The following is a 16,869-nucleotide window of genomic DNA, read 5'->3' on the forward strand; positions in this document are numbered from 1 at the left end:
TGATTCTGCCCCTCTATTCCTCTCTTGTGAGACCTCATCTGGAGTATTGTGTCTAGTTCTGGAATCCCCAACATAAGAAGGATATGGAACTGTTGGAACAGGTCCATAGGAGAGCTACAAGGATGATCAGAGGGCTGGAGCACCTCTCACAAGAGGACAGGCTGAGAGAGTTGGAGTTGTTCAGCCTGGAGAAGAGAAGGCTCCAAGGAGACCTTATAATGACCTTCCAGTACCAGAAGGGGCTACAGGAAATGGGGGTGAGGGGTGGGGGGAGTGTCTACAAAGGCTTGTAGTGATAGGACTAGGGGCAATGGGTATAAACTGGAGAGGGGCAGATTTAGACTAGACATAAGGAGGAATTTGTTCACTATGAGAGTGGTGAGGCACTGGAACAGAGTACCTAGGGAAATTGTGGCTGCCCCCTCCCTGGAGATATTCAAGGCCAGGTTGGGTGGGGCCTTGGGTAGCCTGGTCTGGTGGGAGGTGTCCCTACCCATCACAGGGGCTTGGAACTAGATGATCTTTAACATCCCTTCCAACCCAAACTATTCGATGATTCTATGATTCTGTATGGCTGGGAGTCACAGATCCCTGCAATCAGCCTGACTAATGATGTTGCAGCAGTGATCATGATTAGTTACTTCTGTGATAGGAAGGGGTGCAACTTGACTGATAAAAGCAAAATTTGTGTCAGTAGCTCACGTAATAGAGAAGATTCACAGACTTTTCTTCTATGTCTGCTTTTATTTTTAGCATCTCTATGACAGCTCTGTTGGACTTGTCAGACTTGACTTTTTAGCCTCATGACTACACATAAGACATTGCTGTATTTGATGGTAAGACTGCTGTAACTGACTGAAAGCCTTCTGAGGATGGAAAAATATTCTAAGATCTTGCTGGTTGAGAAACGCTACAAATATTACATATGTTCCCCTGAGTCACCCTCCCTGCCTCTGTCCTTTATATCATAGCCTGTGGAAGTACACAAAGAAATGCTGCACAAAGAAGGAGTGCCTAGAAGTATTTATTTTTTGATAATTTTTGCATGCCCAGTCCCAAAACAGAAGAAAATGATGAGGAGAAAATGTAGGTCATGTAGAACAAGAGTGTTTCAGTTGGAAGAGATGGTTTCTTCGATCCAGGAGACATAATTGCAAACCTTAGTGTAAACTCCAGGATAGCCTTTCTTTGCACATCCAATACCCCAAGAAACAATGCCCTGGAGCTGCCCATTGCAGACTACTGGACCACCGGAATCCCCCTGTGCACATAAAGGATACAGATACTCAGAAAATGGTAGCAGCACACATGAGGAGTCAGAGATGCCAGAAATCACTGCCATTCGAGGGAGCGCCATTGGGTTTTTCTACACAGAAGTTCTACAGAATTCATTTCTGATTCCCATTCTACACCTGATGCTACTGTGTCTTACCTTAGCTCCACAGGCACCACAGCTAAGAGTGAAATGAGTAAGCTGCCTGGTCCTGGCAGCTGCAGTTCTCAGCAGACACCTTAGGATATGTGTGTTATTTTGCCAAATGTTTTCATGGAGGAATATTTCCATGTTTCACATGGGAAATCCAGAGCAATTGCCAGGTGTGTCTATTTCCCAGACTGCCTGGGTACAGGCACACTGGCTATTTCCTTTTGGGCAAGTCCAAAACTGACATTTGTGTCTTTAAGCTCTAAAGCCTCCATGATTACTCTTGATTCTCTGGTGCAGCGCTCCTCCATTTTCAATAGCCTAAGGTACAGGAGGTGGCATAGTCTGCTTGCAGAGGTTTAGGACAGAGAAGTAGGGGGATGATGATTAACAGGGTGGAAAACCCCCTAGCTTCACTGAACAAGCAACTTTCACCCTAAGTCTCTGCTGTTGTCCCACATAAATAATAAAATCCAAACGGAAACCCCAGCATTCAAACATGCCAGGACAGTGAGTATAGAAGATTCTCTAGGAGCATGGCTTCTTCTACTAGCGAAAGACAGGAGAGAAACATATGGGAAAAGACAGGCAGAAGTTTTACCTGGCAGGAGTCTTTCCCTCCCTCGAGGAATCCTACGCAGATCATGTTGTCAGTAATTTTCCCAGGGTAAGCACTGCTGCACTCACTTGAGGAGAGTACAGGAGCCTCCAAGCACTGCAGGGTGTCTGGATATAGGTCTATAAGAAAGTAGAGATAGTTGGTGACATCCTGAGTTCCTTTCAGAGCCCAGAGAAGGTCTTTCTTATTGGAAAAGTAACGACTGAACATCCTGGCTTAGCAGTTGACATATTTGCTCTGAACAGTAATCACAGTATGGACTCCTTTTGTTTAGATGGAACAGATTTTATCCTTGTGTCCACTCTTTTACACTTCAGACACATCAATCTTTCATGATTCCATGTTTGTAACCCAGCACAAAAGGAAGGACCTTATAAAGGCTTGTCTTTAAAGCAGTTGAATGGTCACTGCCCTGCACAGCGTGGTTGCTCAAAAATGCCTGTCCCACAGTATTTCTCTGTACTTTACCCTGTACTGTTTGCAGCTAATTGTGAGGTCTTAGAGTGTCCCCCGGGCCCTCATCATACTGTACATCCCCACAGAGTACTCACTGCCGTTGCTGAGTGTGTTGCCCCAGCCAGAGATTAGGCAAGTGGTGCCTGCAGCCACACAGCTGGTAGGCAGAGAAACTGTTTGGATGGCTCGGCTGAGCTGGGCTGGTTGGGCAAGCTTGATGAGCATAATATCATTGTCCAGCGATGCAGAGTTGTAGCCAGGGTAGCGGATGACTTTAGCTGAACTGATAAGCTGCTGCGTGGATTCTGTAAGTGCCAGGTTGTGTTTCCCGAGCTGCACTTGCATGCGGCTAGAAAAGAGAAGGAATGGCATCTGTTTTCATACAGGTTATATTTCCTGTCCTGCATTAAGTCCTGGGGATCCACCCTGTGAGATCCTACCAGCTTCCAATACAGGTGGTGAGTTTCTGCAGGTTATTTTGTTGCGATGGAGAAGATAAATATATAACAGTACTTTATACAAACTTCCTGGAAAAGGACAAACTCCTATCACCCTGACCTCATTCCTCTCCCTGTTCTCCAGGGACCAAGTTTTAGCAGGATTAATGCCACATGTGGGAACTGCAGGTCATAACTCATTGCTAGATGATCACATTGTCATTTCAGAAAGTGTTCTGCATTCACAGAAAGTTTTGCAGAAGTGGAAAACCCGTCATGATGCCTCAGCTTAGCTTCCTGAATGAGCCACCAATTCCTTGGTTGTCTCCTGTCAGGATGCAGTCATTTATATATTTGGATCTCACAGCTCAGAATTCCTGCTAGGAGCATACTGGAAGAAAGAAGTAGGTCATGGGAGAGTATAGTATTTTTCTACTCACAACTTGTAGCAGTGAGCAGCCGACAGGACCCACTGGCTGTTGATGAGGGAACCTCCACAGAAGTGATACCCAGAATTCAGGGACACCTGGTAAGGGATGGAGTTTTCTGCACAGGTGTAGCCTCCCACGATCTTGTCATCGTCATCGTTGATGGGGAAGGCAACTGGGAGATAAGAAGTGGTGTAAGTCAACATCTGCCATGAGGAATCTTGTGGCCCTGGGACTGACTGAAGCATCTCACTGGTGGTCTCCATAAGAACTTTCCATAAGAACTCACAGTAGCGGTGGTGGGCAAGCACCTGCCCATAGTCCAGAAATTTACAGCAGCTTTAGGACTTCCTGGGCCAGAGGCATTGCCTTTATACTACCTAGTCCTCAAGGAAGATAGACTATCTCTGAAGCTATGGACACATTTCAGTATTCCTGGATCAAGGACCCCTGTGAAGAAATTCTTTCCCCATTTTGTGGCACAAGCAACTATGAACAGACAGCAGTGAAAAGAACATACAGGGCTCCAACTTGAAACTTTTGCAAGTCAAAACTGGACTTCACTTTCCCACTATGGACTGCCTTGGAAATTTGCTCAGAAGATGAGCTTCCTTATAAATTACAGAAATAGAAGTAAAACATATACTCACCAGCCACGCCAACAAAGGTGACAAACAGGAAGAACTTCATGGTTTTGACTCAGCCTCAAGCCCAGACTGGTGGACTGGAAGAGTGGAGCTGCTAGAAATACGTTTTTGGAAATGGCCTTATCTCTTGCCCAAGGTTTTCTCCAGTCAAAAAGTACACAATGGAAAATTTGAAGATCCAAATGTGAGCATTAATGGGCACTGGTAGAAAGTACAAATAACATATCAGTTAATCATAAACCTTTCCTAAGATAGAGAGCTATTTTGGATTATTTCAGAAGGCAGCCTTCAATTTAAAGATATATTTGAGCCTTGGAAGATGTGTAGGTGTTTGCCCGTGTTGTTCTTATACGTAGCAGCTGTTGAGAGCAACCCTCAAGCCTCTTTGAGATTCTTCTACACTGATGGGGTCGTTCTAAAAAAGGCATATTTTTTCCCGAAGATGAGTGTTGTTGGTAATGGACAGTAAGATAATATGCATTTCTTCTGGAAGCAAAATACCACCACCCCCAAACTATTCTTTGTTCCCTACCACCTCCCAAGTGATATTGTTCAAATGTGGGAATTAGCCCTGTATTTCTGTGAAACCACTTCTCCCCCCTAATCCAAAGGATAATATCAGCCAAAGTACCAAACCACATTTTTCTGTTTAGCTTTGGAATATTCTATAGGTACTCATCTTTGCCACAGAAGACTTTCAGTACCACACAGATGTTTATAGATATGATGCATATTAACAAGATGCTGTGAATGAAACTAAGATCTACCAAAATCCTTCTCTGAAAGAGAGAAAACTTCTGTCATGAATTTGAATTTGTTAAATTTTAAAGGTTTTTGTGAATAATAGTTTTCCGAGAAGCTGCCTACTTCAGCATGCTAGCTCCTGAAAGACATGGGATCACCTCAAGTAACTGCAACAGAAACCATATGCTTTAAGATGCTGAAATGGCATGAGAGACTAAACAGGAATAATGCTTCTACTCCATTACTCGATCACGTTTTTGAGGTGCCTGGAGGACTTGTAGACACAGCCACACTGTCCAGATGGAAATTTCCCATCGTGTTAAAGGACAAATCCAAGATCAAGGGCTCCTCCGAAGAGCTGCATGGCTTGTTTTGGCCATCAAACTGTTATTCGTGCAGAGTTTTCTTACAAACATGTTTAATCCTGAAAAAAAAATAAGAATTAGAATCTTCCTATGAAAAAGGGAAAGATCCGTAACAGGATTAAGTATGGCAAAAATTACCAAAGCAGAGCAAGAACAATTTCTAATCTACAATATTCTATAATCTGATGTCCCTGTGGATTTATAAATCCTTTGCCCAAAACAGGCTCTTGGCTAGCTCTCTCCTGATCCCACTAGCAACCTCTTTAGATGAGATCCAAGGCAACAAGGTGTCCGTCTGGTAGGGGCTGTGGGGCTGTTAGTCTGGATGCCTGAGTTCCCTGAGAGGCTGTTTTGTATTGCAGCTGGGGCTGTGGGCAGGAAAATTGTCCCCTTACATCTGCCATGCAAAGCTGCATGAAAAGGTTCAGGCATTCTGAACCAGCCCATTTGCAGCCCTGATTCTTCCTCAGGGAAAAAATTAGGGTGATCTCTGCTTCAGGATTATTTACGATTTCTCTCTTGGAAGAGATTATGGAATTATTACTCACTGGGACTATGAGATAAATAGAATTCCAATTATAGGTTGAATCACATTGCAATTACCTGCTGAATGCCATGCATAGTTTGGGAATAATTCTAAATGGGGTTTCAGCATTTTTAACATTTGGGATTACAGGATTAATTCCCACTGAGTTTAAGGGACTAACTTCTGGAGTATTATGGCATTAGTCCTCAAGGGAATTACAAGATTATTTTCACTGTGATAATAGGTTTAATCTCAAAATAATTATGAGGCTATTTCCCAGGGGATTTATGGGATTAATCTCCAAGTGGATTATGATCTCTCCTGCTCTGAGGAAGGTATCTGCACCACACAACCTGGTGACATGAGTGCAGAACCAACAGTTCTCAGGCCAGACATGTGTGAGCAGAGGTTCGGGCTGACAGCTCAACATTGGCCCTGGGCAGGGGCACAGAGCAGCGTCATTCTCCCACTGGGAAAAGGGTGATATCCATTTGTCTTCCCTGGGCAAAGGCATCTTCAGTGGCATGATTGTGGTCAACAATGTTTTGAATGGCCAAGAGGTAAGTGGCATGTGGCTGACACCACAGACCTTGGGTACACCTCCTGCCCCAGGAGATGTAGAAAGCACACCAATCTCATCCCAACAAAGTGACAAAGGTAAGTGGAGGTGGGGGCAGCCAGATTGGGTTGGTCTAGTCCAGAAGGGTCCAGGTAGAGTGGAGTGCAGTCCCAATGGCTGAAAGGGAGTCAGGCTCTTCTGTGTGATGGAGTTAGGAGCAAGCAAGTCAAGGCTTGAGTTCACTCATGTAAGACAAATCACGAGGCCTTGATCTAAGCCTGGAATCGTGTGTGATAGGACCCCACTAGAATCTCTTGGAAAACATAGGCCTTGTTTTAAGAAATCCAGAAATGGTTTCAGCATAGGAGTTCATGAAATGGTCTGCATGGAGAAAAGGGACAGAGGGCACCTTCCTTCCACAAACAATAACTTTCTATCCCATTCTTCCCATCACCAGAAAGGATAGGCACACTTTGGTCTTTCTTGGTGAGACTATAATGGAGAATCAGCAGTCTATGCGAGTACCACAAAGACTCTTTCATCCAAACATTCCCCTATCCTTGTTGACAGCGATACTGCATTATAAAATACACTGAATGCACACAAAGGTTCTTAGCAGGATGGTACCCAAGGGTTTCTAGTCTGCCTTCCACTAGGGTAAGGGTCGGCTCTAGAATTGGTGCAGGTCTCTCAAGGCCTGGACCAGAACAGTTTGGAAAGTTTCTTTGAGTACCGGGCCCAGCCCCAGGACTACCTCACACCTCTGGCCATGAGTTTGCCTCTCTGCATCAGCAGAATTTCCCTGTCCCAGCTTGTGCCTATCACCTTTCGGTCTCTAACCATCCTCAGCTCCATCTGGGGAAGGAGAAGCTGCAACTATTGCTCTCCTGTGTTCTCTGTTTCTGGACAGACAAACCCAGAATCCTCAACCTTTCGCCACCTGCCCTGTGTTCCAATCCTCACCATTTTCAAGACCCTGATAGATATCTCCCTTTTCCTGGGAGCACAAGGTGGTTTCCTTCCACAACTGTGGTCTGCCCACTGTGGAGTATAGTATGGGAATGATCCCATTTCTGGCCCTGACACCTCTATCCTTTCTAGCCGAGCCAAAAGTATGGTGGGTTATTGCCACAGTGCACCTTGCAGATCCTCACCTACAAGATCATGCTCTGCCCCCAGATACCCTCGAGACTTGGGCTACATTGAATATTATCAGAGTTCTCAGGTCACAGGTTAGTGGCACGACTCAGGGACCCTGGCGTACTGCAGTGTGCCCACTCCCTGGAGACTGGTGGGGCCAAGGGACAAGCACACACCTAGAAGTGCTCGGTGGCACGGTCCTGACAGCATTCTGGAACTCCGAGGCCTTCCCACATGGCAGCTGGATGAGCTCTGGATTTGTGGTGAGACACTGTACTCTTGGAAACTGCAGTGTGAGCAATCCCAAGAGACCCCTCTGAGACACATTGGTGCACACAGGGCGCTCAGTTCTGGGATCCTTTGTCAGACTGAACTCCAGGGTGACCTTGGTGTTCTAGCTGGTGGAGAAAGGCTGCATGAACTATACCACATCCTGCTTACCAGTGAGTTAGGCTGAAAGAGAGAAGAAATGGAAGAAGATTTAGGGAACAGAAGGCAGGTGGGTGTGAGAGAGAGCAGAGAAGAAAAACAAAGGGGTCAGAAAGAAAGAGGGCAGAGGGGGAAAGTGAGAAGTGGTCTTTGGATGTCTGAGAAGAGAGGCAAGGCAGTGAGTGCAAGAAGAAAGGACGATCAAAAGGCAATTCAGATATGGGAAAGCATAGGGGGGAAATTAGAGAACAGGCCGTGAAAAGGCAGATGATATTTTCAGTTTTCTTATTGAGACAGAGCTAGGGGGCAAGAGAGCAAAATGATGTACGGTTAAATACAGAATGGTGTGTGTGCAGGGGCCAGATCCCTGCTTGCACGGAAAGGTTTGTGCTGTGCTGCTCCAGCGTTTTGGAGGCACTGTGGGTCTTGCTCAGCACAGAAATATGTTCCTGAGTCATTGAGTAGGACATGATCTATCTTCACAGATAAGTGGCTGCTCTTAGTCCCATTACTCTGGAAGCGGTTGCTGAATTCCTTCTCCATCTCTGCCACGCCGCCTTCCACTGAGGATACAGCCAGCTGCAGAGTGGCCTTCTTCCCAGTGGGCAACTTGTACCAGTACATAGCTGAGAATAAACTCTGCTTGTGGGAACAGTCCAGGGCCACAGAGTCTCCCACTCGGACAACTGTATCTGGTGATTGCTGAATGGCCTGGCCTGGAAAGAGAAAGGAAGAGATGTGAGGAGTGAAACTCATTGAAGTGGACACAGACCCATGTTCTTGAAGCATGACATGGCATGAGGTGGCATAGGGATGTCAGCAAGACTGGGACAGTGTCCCATTTCTCTGAGTGAGACACATAGGAGGAAAAACCCAGCTTCAAATACAATAACAAATCTGTTAGGAAAATAATGACTTTAGTATTCTCAACTGAAGTGGTGAAATGGTACAGCAAAAAAAATGTATATCTGTAGAGTTTTCTGGCTTAAGCAGTTGAAGAAATGTTCACCTCATTCCTGGACCTGCCCCTCCTTGGGGAACCCCGGTGCTGGTGGGAGGGTAGGAGAGGAAGGTAATTACCTGTGAAGGGCCCAGTCAATGCACCGACCAGGAGAGTCAACACACTGACATAGGAATGAAGAAAGAACTGAGTATGGTTCAAAGCGAAAGGCATGAGGTAGAAGAGGTGCTGAGGACTGGGACCAGAGGGGCCTCTCCCTCCACCTTCCTTGTTGAGGGGAAGTAGCCTAAGTTCCTCCAAAGATAGGAGGATATATATACGTTGCCATGAATGCTGCAGGGCAGGCACAGGGAACGGTTGTTTGTGATGAACAACTCCGAGCTTGGAGCGGACAGACTGCTTTGCCACAACCCCTCAGAGGGAACTGTGAAGGATGAACCAATTCCTTTCATGCTGATTGAAAATGGAACACGTCCTCCCACCTTTCCTTCCTTTCTTTAAGGCAGTGAATCCCTACCTGACATGTAAATACTGTCTTCTGCTCAATGCTGCTGAACATTCTGCAGACTCAATGTAGACTTTTTTCAGGGTCTTCCAAAAAATACACTCCAGGTGGTACATCTCCAGCTGCAAACATGTCTCTCATTTAATGCACTGATGCTTCAGCAGGATGCTGGCATCTTCAGGGGCACAGCAAGGAGGATGATTGGTGAATGGAGGGCATCTGTGTCAATGAACAAATAATGGCAGCTTGCATTTCTAGAAATACACATTCCTAGTTCAAGTATTTCAGTCAGTTTTATAACCATTGGTCTCAAATAAAGTAAATACATCTATCCAGGATGATGCAAGATCCTGGGAAAGGGAAACCTGGTGAGACCATGGGCTGACAGAGTTTCTTAGGAGCATAAAGCAGAGGAGTTTCTGAAGCTAGAGCGCAGTGGTGAAGACACTGTTATTTTCCTCTGCTGAATCTTTTCCTTCCTAGGAGGAGCTGGTTTAAAGATAGATACCCCAGCTGACCTAGGAACATCAAGCCACCAGTTGCTGGAGGCCAGGAGAGTGTCTGGCAAGGGTTTTGTGTCTTCAGTTCTTCACGCATGTAATTGACAGTAAGAGACAACCTTCTGGTTTACAATGTTCCAGGTTTCTTAGTTTTCTGAAGAGAGGTGCGTGCTCCCCGGGAGCATGTGACGTGATCCACTGGGGAGTGGGAATAAAATATTAAATATTTAGTAGTATTTGTATATGGTTCTCAGTTACTAAATACACATGTACTTGGGGTGCGTGCTCAAAATCATAGAATCATAGAATCATAGAATCATATGAAAACTGGCTGAAATACTTAAAGTAGGAATGTGTATTTCTAGAACTGCAAGGTCTCAGATAAAGTAAATACATCTGTCCAGGATGATGCAAGATCCTGGGAAAGGGAAACCTGGTGAGACCATGGGCTGACAGAGTTTCTTAGGAGCATAAAGCAGAGGAGTTTCTGAAGCTAGAGCGCAGTGGTGAAGACACTATTATTTTCCTCTGCTGAATCTTTTCCTTCCTAGGAGGAGCTGGTTTAAAGATAGATACCCCAGCTGACCTAGGAACATCAAGCCACAAGTTGCTGGAGGCCAGGAGAGTGTCTGGCAAGGGTTTTGTGTCTTCAGTTCTTCACGCATGTAATTGACAGTAAGAGACAACCTTCTGGTTTATAATGTTCCAGGTTTCTTAGTTTTCTGAAGAGAGGTGCGTGCTCCCCTGGGAGCATGTGATGTGATCCACTGGGGAGTGGGAATAAAATATTAAATATTCAGTAGAATTTGTATATGGTTCTCAGTTACTAAATACACATGTACTTGGGGTGCGTGCTCAAAATGATTCTATCGAGGGCGGATGCAATAAAAAATGTTTGGAAACCACTGTTCTACTCGTTTAGTGGTTTCAACAAATACCTTGCATATTATTTTTTTTATGTTCTGCTACAGCAGCCTCCAACTCTGTAGTGCCTTCATGTTCTCTCTGATTTCTTCACTCCCAGGACTTTCTTCTTCTCTTGCTCAACCCAGCTTCCCTCCAGCAAAATAAACTCTGCTGACACTCTCAAATGTATTTCCCGTTTTCCATTTCTCGCCCTTTACAAATGCGCACCATATTTTTTCCACCATGACAACATCCTGTTCCAAAGTTGCCATGGAAATTAAGGTGCCAGTGTGAATGCTGCACACATTTCACTGGTGATGTCCGTTAGCAGCTTCTGCTCTCCTGCTGTCTTCCCATCTCAGGGTGGTAAAGACATCAGAAAGAACTCAAGGAGGGTATTTCAGGTATATCAAAGGTACTAGCAACTGGAAGGACCAGAGCTAGTGAACTTAAGTGTCTGAAACTGGAGTTGGGCCACAGATCAGAACGTGTTCATCATGCCAGCAGCTGAGGCAAGGAAGACTATGTGAGTGTGTGATCACTAGTGAACATGAAGCCAGACTAGCAGGCAAGTAAGTGAAGTGACCTGGGTTTCAGGTTTGTGCGTCTGTCTAATATAGCAGTACCAGTGGGAAGTGGCAACCAGAGAAAGCAGGGGAGTCCCAGGCACTCGTTGGAGTGGAAGGTGGGTGGGGTGCGTGCATGTGTGCGTACCAGCAACTGGAATGGGGCTGCAGGACCTGGGAACTCATTGATCCAGGTGCTGGCAGCTATGATGACTGGGATCCAAGGGCATTTACTGGGCAGACTCAATACGTGAGCACAGCTAAGGAAAGGATGCACATTGTATATAGGTATAGATATATTTTCCAGTGTTGAACTCTATTTCAGTTCAGCCAAAAGCGGACACAAGATGAGGCCACTGGTGCTGTTGTTGTTTGTGTAATGCTGCTTCTCTTAGTGTGAACAGTGCGTACACAGTATGCATTGACCTGCCTGGTCAGCTGTGTGTACATGTACATATGTGCTTATTTATGTCTTTCTACTTTATCAGGCCTACTGCCAGGTAGATTAGGGGGCATGGAGCTGTCCTTATCACACTAGGGAGATCTACCCTCTGACCAGAGATGTAGCAGGATGAGGAGGAGAAGGAGGAGGAAGAGAAGGAAGGAGAGGAGTCACAGGGCCAAGATCCTCCACTCCATGGGGACTAGAACTTTGGCTAGATGACTGCACTTCTCCCCTCGTGTCCACCCACAGGGAACAGTCTGACCTGAGCAGGATCCTCTCCTAATGTAGTAGGCATGTCACATATGCTCAGCAGGCATTGTATGTGTGAGCTCTAAGGCTTGTGCCTCTCTGTATAAATGTGTGTATATGCATGTGTGCCCATGGTCAGTGTGTCCAGCCATGGAATTGTGTGGCTGTCTTTCTCTGGATGTATAATGCTGTGCAATCACAACAGGGGGGCGTCCAGGGTGAGTGTTCAATGTGGTCTGTCGGTTCACATATGGAATAAATGTGTATGGAACACTGAGTACACATGAGTGTGTGCATACATGTGGATCCAGGAGTGTGTGTGTCCAGTGATATGTGTGCATACACATTCATATGCTTTTGTGTATGTCCATGTCCACACACTCCCAAATATGAGCTCCCTGCAACTGTTTTCCTCTTGCTGACCTGCTGCAACAGGCCCTGGAACTCAGTATCACTTATCTGTAAATGGGTAGTGGAAGGACACGAGAGATAACTGACATCACTGGAAATAGCCTTACTAGGGGAAGGATGGAGGAGAACTTGCCTAGCTGTGGATGGCCACATATGAAGCCAAGGGAAGAGGGGGTCTCACTTCTGACATTCTCTGGGGTGTGATGTATGCCCTACAGGCAGACAGAGCTAGAAGGGATTGAATATCTGGATGCTGGTGTCCTCTTCCCTTCTAAGGGGGGATGCCAGGACTTGGTGGAATAGAAGTGATGGAATGAGGGGGCGACTCGGGTGCCCAGGCTGTGCTGGAGGCCTTAAAGCCCCACGTGTAAGGAATTCAAGGTCTTGCTTTTGTGATACTCGTGCCTGTCTTACAGTTGGAGAGGGTTTTGCTGATGTCCAAAGATGTTTTCTGGGGCAAAGCCCTGTTACCATGGACATCACCTTGGCCTGGCATATGTCATGCCAAGGAAAACAGTGATTAATAGCCAGGAATGAAATCCCTCGGCATGAAATAAAAGAACAGAACAAAGGTGTTGCGTTTCTCAGAACCTTCTTTCCTTTCTGTATCGTCCTGGTTATCGGCTCCACGCTCAGAGCCAGATGGAATCCAGGTTTTGGAGTTGGTGTTCTTATGCCCAGCCCCCTAACTCTTTGCTGATGGAGAGGCAATGCACTTGATTTGAGGTGAAGCTCAGACAACCTTCCCATTTAATGTGCCAAGGCAGTTTGTTTATACTCCAGGGAAGAGAATGCACGGTCGAACCAGTGCAGTTAGAATTTTGAGCACGAGGTGGCACACGGTAACTGCTGAAAGAGCAGGAGTTTCTGCCTCTCTGTGTCCCTGTCACAACTCAACCCATGTCCCTGATCCACACGCAGCTTTTCTGAAGAGTGCAGAGGGGCAGAAGTGTGCCCCTTACTGAGATGCGGCACCCCACTGACATGATCCAAAACCTGACTCCTAGGGTGTGGCATATGCCAGCCCCTCCCCAAGCAGTTTTCCTTACTTATCCCTTAAGTCACAGGTTCCCAAGACCCTCTGCCTCCCCCTAGGAGGAGGGAGACATACACCCGCCCCAGGCAAGAGGGGAGATGGATGCCCATCTGCCGGCTCAACACCAGTGGTTAATTAAAAAAACACCCCCTGCCCTTTCCCTGAAGGTGACTGTGGGAACATCTGGCTGTAAACCCCCTCCTCAGGGAACCTGACATCCAAGTATGCCCTGCTCTTATTCCCACAACCCAGTGCCCTCCAAGGAAAGCAAAGTGTCTGGGCCACTCTCTGGGGCTCTAATCTGAAGACACGCCTGGCTTCGCAGGAGTAGGCTGAAAAAGCCAGTACCGAGGCAGAGCTTTCCAGTCCCAGAGGCACAAAATCCTCAGAGTAAAGAAGAAAAAAATAACCACTTCACTGCTGCATGAAGTAAATATGGCCAGGAGGTAGTGGGGTGGAGGCCAGTTTTCTCAGGGTCAGTGGAAAGGAGATTGAATGCAGCACATCGGAGAATTTTTCACATGCTCAGCCTAAACATCCAGGACTCAAACAGGGCTTCATCCCATTTATGGCAGTTCCTCCCCATTTATCGTTGCCAAAGGCAAACTCAGGCCTCTGCCTTCTCCATGCATAGTTCTCTGCTTCCTTCATGGTGGAGTTATGGGGCTCTAGGTTTGTGGAGAACCACAGGTGGGAAGCAGAGGCTACAAATGGTGCCCATAGAGAACAGAGCAGCTTGGAGGGGTGAAGGAAGGCTAATGTGCAATTTCTACATCTGAATTTGTTGGGAACCTGGTGGGAGTTACAAGCTTGCAAGCCACACCCCATCTGTCTAGGGTGCAGGCTTATGAAGATCACAAACCTTCAGGAGGAGGCAAACCAGGAATTTCCAGGAGCCAAACGCTTGGACTGTCTGCAGGCAGTGGAGTCCATGCCTTTAAAGGGGGTGAAGGAGGCAACAGAATGGTTGGACTCGATGATCCGGTGGGTCTTTTCCAACCTGGTTATTCTATGATTCTAAATTGTGAATTGTGCCTGACCACAGCAGGACACATTCCAGGTGCCCACATTGCTGCAAGACAAATCAGGTTGCCTTGACTTGCCTACTCTTCTTTATCTCCAGTGCTGCTGAGTAGCAGAAGAGAACGGAAGCCTCCAGGGGAAGCTGATGCTCGGGTATATTTTCACAGTCCACCAAGGGCGGAATGTGAGGAATCCTTCATGGATTGTAAGGAATAGGCCTGGACAGGGGGGCCGCAGCTCATATTGTAGCTGTGGGGAGAAGGAGATGCCATGAGGCATGCAAATAAACTGTGTTCTGGTTTGAGAAAAAGTGGAATCAACTCTCTAACTTTTCAGCTGAGCTTTTTCTAAGTAACTTCATTTTCCTGAGAGAAAACAACTTGTTTTCCAAACAGTGTCTGTCTCTTCGGGGAAAACTCTTAATATTCGTTCTTATCACAAAAGTAATGAGACACTTGTTCACAGAAAGGCCATGGCTTATACTTGTTCCTATAGAAACTGAGGCCATCCTTGTGTTGATGGAATGCCATGGATCATAAATGGATTGGACTTACATGGAGGGTGGATAGGACAGATGATCCAAAATTGACCAACAGAGTATTTCTTTCTATATATGTCATATTCAGTATAAATCTGAGGGGTAATGGGAGTCAAGCCCTCTTCCTCGATGGCTGGTGTCCAAGTGAGGACCTCATCTGTCCACCTCCTCCGAGTTATGATCTACATGTCTCTGAATCCAGTTCGAGCTCCTATCTGCCACTTAGCCAGCCAGGGACCCTTCCTGTGCCTGCCCTGCAGCATTGGTGGCAACTTAGAGAATCACAGAATCACAGAATAACCAGGTTGGAAGAGACCCACCGGATCATCGAGTCCAACCATTCCTATCAAACACTAAACCATATCCCTCAGCACCTCGTCCACCCGTGCCTTAAACACCTCCAGGGAAGGTGACTCAACCACCTCCCTGGGCAGCCTGTTCCAGTGCCCAATGACCCTTTCTGTGAAGAATTTTTTCCTAATGTCCAGCCTAAACCTCCCCTGGCGGAGCTTGAGGCCATTCCCTCTTGTCCTGTCCCCTGTCACTTGGGAGAAGAGGCCAGCACCCTCCTCTCTACAATGTCCTTTCAGGTAGTTGTAGAGAGCAATGAGGTCACCCCTCAGCCTCCTCTTCTCCAGGCTAAACAACCCCAGCTCTCTCAGCCGCTCCTCATAAGGCCTGTTCTCCAGCCGCTTCACCAGCTTTGTTGCTCTTCTCTGGACTCTCTCCAGAGCCTCAACATCCTTCATGTGGAGAGGGGCCCAGAACTGAACACAGGAATCGAGGAGTGGTCTCACCAGTGCCGAGTACAGAGGGAGGATAACCTCCCTGGACCTGCTGGTCACGCTGTTTCTGATACAAGCCAAGATGCCATTGGCCTTCTTGGCCACCTGGGCACACTGCTGGCTCATATTCAGTCGGTTGTCAACCAACACTCCCAGGTCCCTCTCCTCCAGGCAGCTTTCTAGACAGACTTCTCCTAGTCTGTAGCACTGCATAGGGTTGTTGTGCCCCAAGTGCAGGACCCGGCATTTGGCCTTGTTAAACCTCATGCCATTGGACTCTGCCCAGCGGTCCAGCCTGTTCAGATCCCTTTGCAGAGCCTCCCTGCCCTCCAGCAGATCAACACTTCCTCCCAGCTTAGTGTCGTCCGCAAACTTGCTAAGGGTGCACTCGATGCCTTCATCCAGGTCATTGATGAAGTCATTGAACAGGTCTGGACCCAGCACTGAGCCCTGGGGAACCCCACTTGTCACTGGCCTCCAGCTGGATTTCACACCATTTACCACCACTCTCTGGGCCCGGCCATCCAACCAGTTTTCCACCCAGGAGAGTGTGCGCCTGTCCCGGCCAGAGGCTGACAGTTTCCAAAGCAGAATGCTGTGAGAAACTGTTTCAAAGGCCCTGCTGAAGTCCAGGAAGACCACATCCACAGCCTTTCCCTCATCCAGCAGCCGAGTCACTTTGTCGTAGAAGGCGATCAGGTTAGTCTGGCAAGACCTGCCTTTTGTGAACCCATGTTGACTGGGCCTGATCACCTGGTTCTCTTGCATGTGCTTCATGATAGCACTCAAGATGGCAAGGCTCTGACCACCTCCTCTTGGATCACGGGAGCCTCATTATGCTCCTCTAGCTCCTGGGTTTGTACACAGATGGAACGACCCTCCTTACAACTAAAGACTGAGGCAAAGAAGGCATTAAGTACCTCAGCCTTTTCCTCATCCCCTGTCACTGTTGTTCCTTCTGTGTCCAATAGGGACTGTATGGTCTCCCTATTCCTCCTTTTATTATTTATATATTTGTAGAAAGATTTTTTGTTATCTTTCACTGACTTGGCCAATCCACTTTCTAGCTGAGCCTTAGCCCTCCTGATTTTTTCCCTACACAATCTCACTTCCCTCCTGTAGTCCACCCAAGAGGCCTGTCCCTTCTTCCAGAGCCCATAAACATTTCTCT

General features: G+C 46.9%; 1 protein-coding gene across 1 annotated transcript; it reads right to left on the minus strand.

Moving 5' to 3' along the window:
• Positions 1-1,085: 1,085 nt before the first annotated feature.
• On the minus strand, positions 1,086-4,270 carry LOC138716712 (trypsin I-P1-like). Its single transcript, XM_069849881.1, has 5 exons — positions 4,014-4,270; positions 3,376-3,538; positions 2,594-2,847; positions 2,025-2,161; positions 1,086-1,261 (listed from the first exon to the last, which is right to left on the minus strand). The coding sequence occupies exons 1-5, from the start codon at positions 4,051-4,053 to the stop codon at positions 1,112-1,114; spliced, it is 744 nt and encodes a 247-aa protein (XP_069705982.1). The 5' UTR covers positions 4,054-4,270; the 3' UTR covers positions 1,086-1,111.
• Between the last annotated feature and the right edge of the window lie 12,599 nt (positions 4,271-16,869).

Source organism: Phaenicophaeus curvirostris, chromosome 1 (genome assembly GCF_032191515.1).
Source record: "Phaenicophaeus curvirostris isolate KB17595 chromosome 1, BPBGC_Pcur_1.0, whole genome shotgun sequence".
In the NCBI taxonomy this organism is placed as follows: Eukaryota; Metazoa; Chordata; class Aves; order Cuculiformes; family Cuculidae; genus Phaenicophaeus; species Phaenicophaeus curvirostris.

Coding starts and splice junctions, on each gene's coding strand:
- LOC138716712 (XM_069849881.1), bottom strand. CDS start 4,053: ATGAAGTTCTTCCTGTTTGTCACCTTTGTTGGCGTGGCTG. Junction 2,162..2,593: donor CAACACACTCAGCAACGGCA/GTGAGTACTCTG, acceptor ACTTTCTTATAG/ACCTATATCCAGACACCCTG. Junction 1,262..2,024: donor GAGGGAAAGACTCCTGCCAG/GTAAAACTTCTG, acceptor TTATGTGCACAG/GGGGATTCCGGTGGTCCAGT.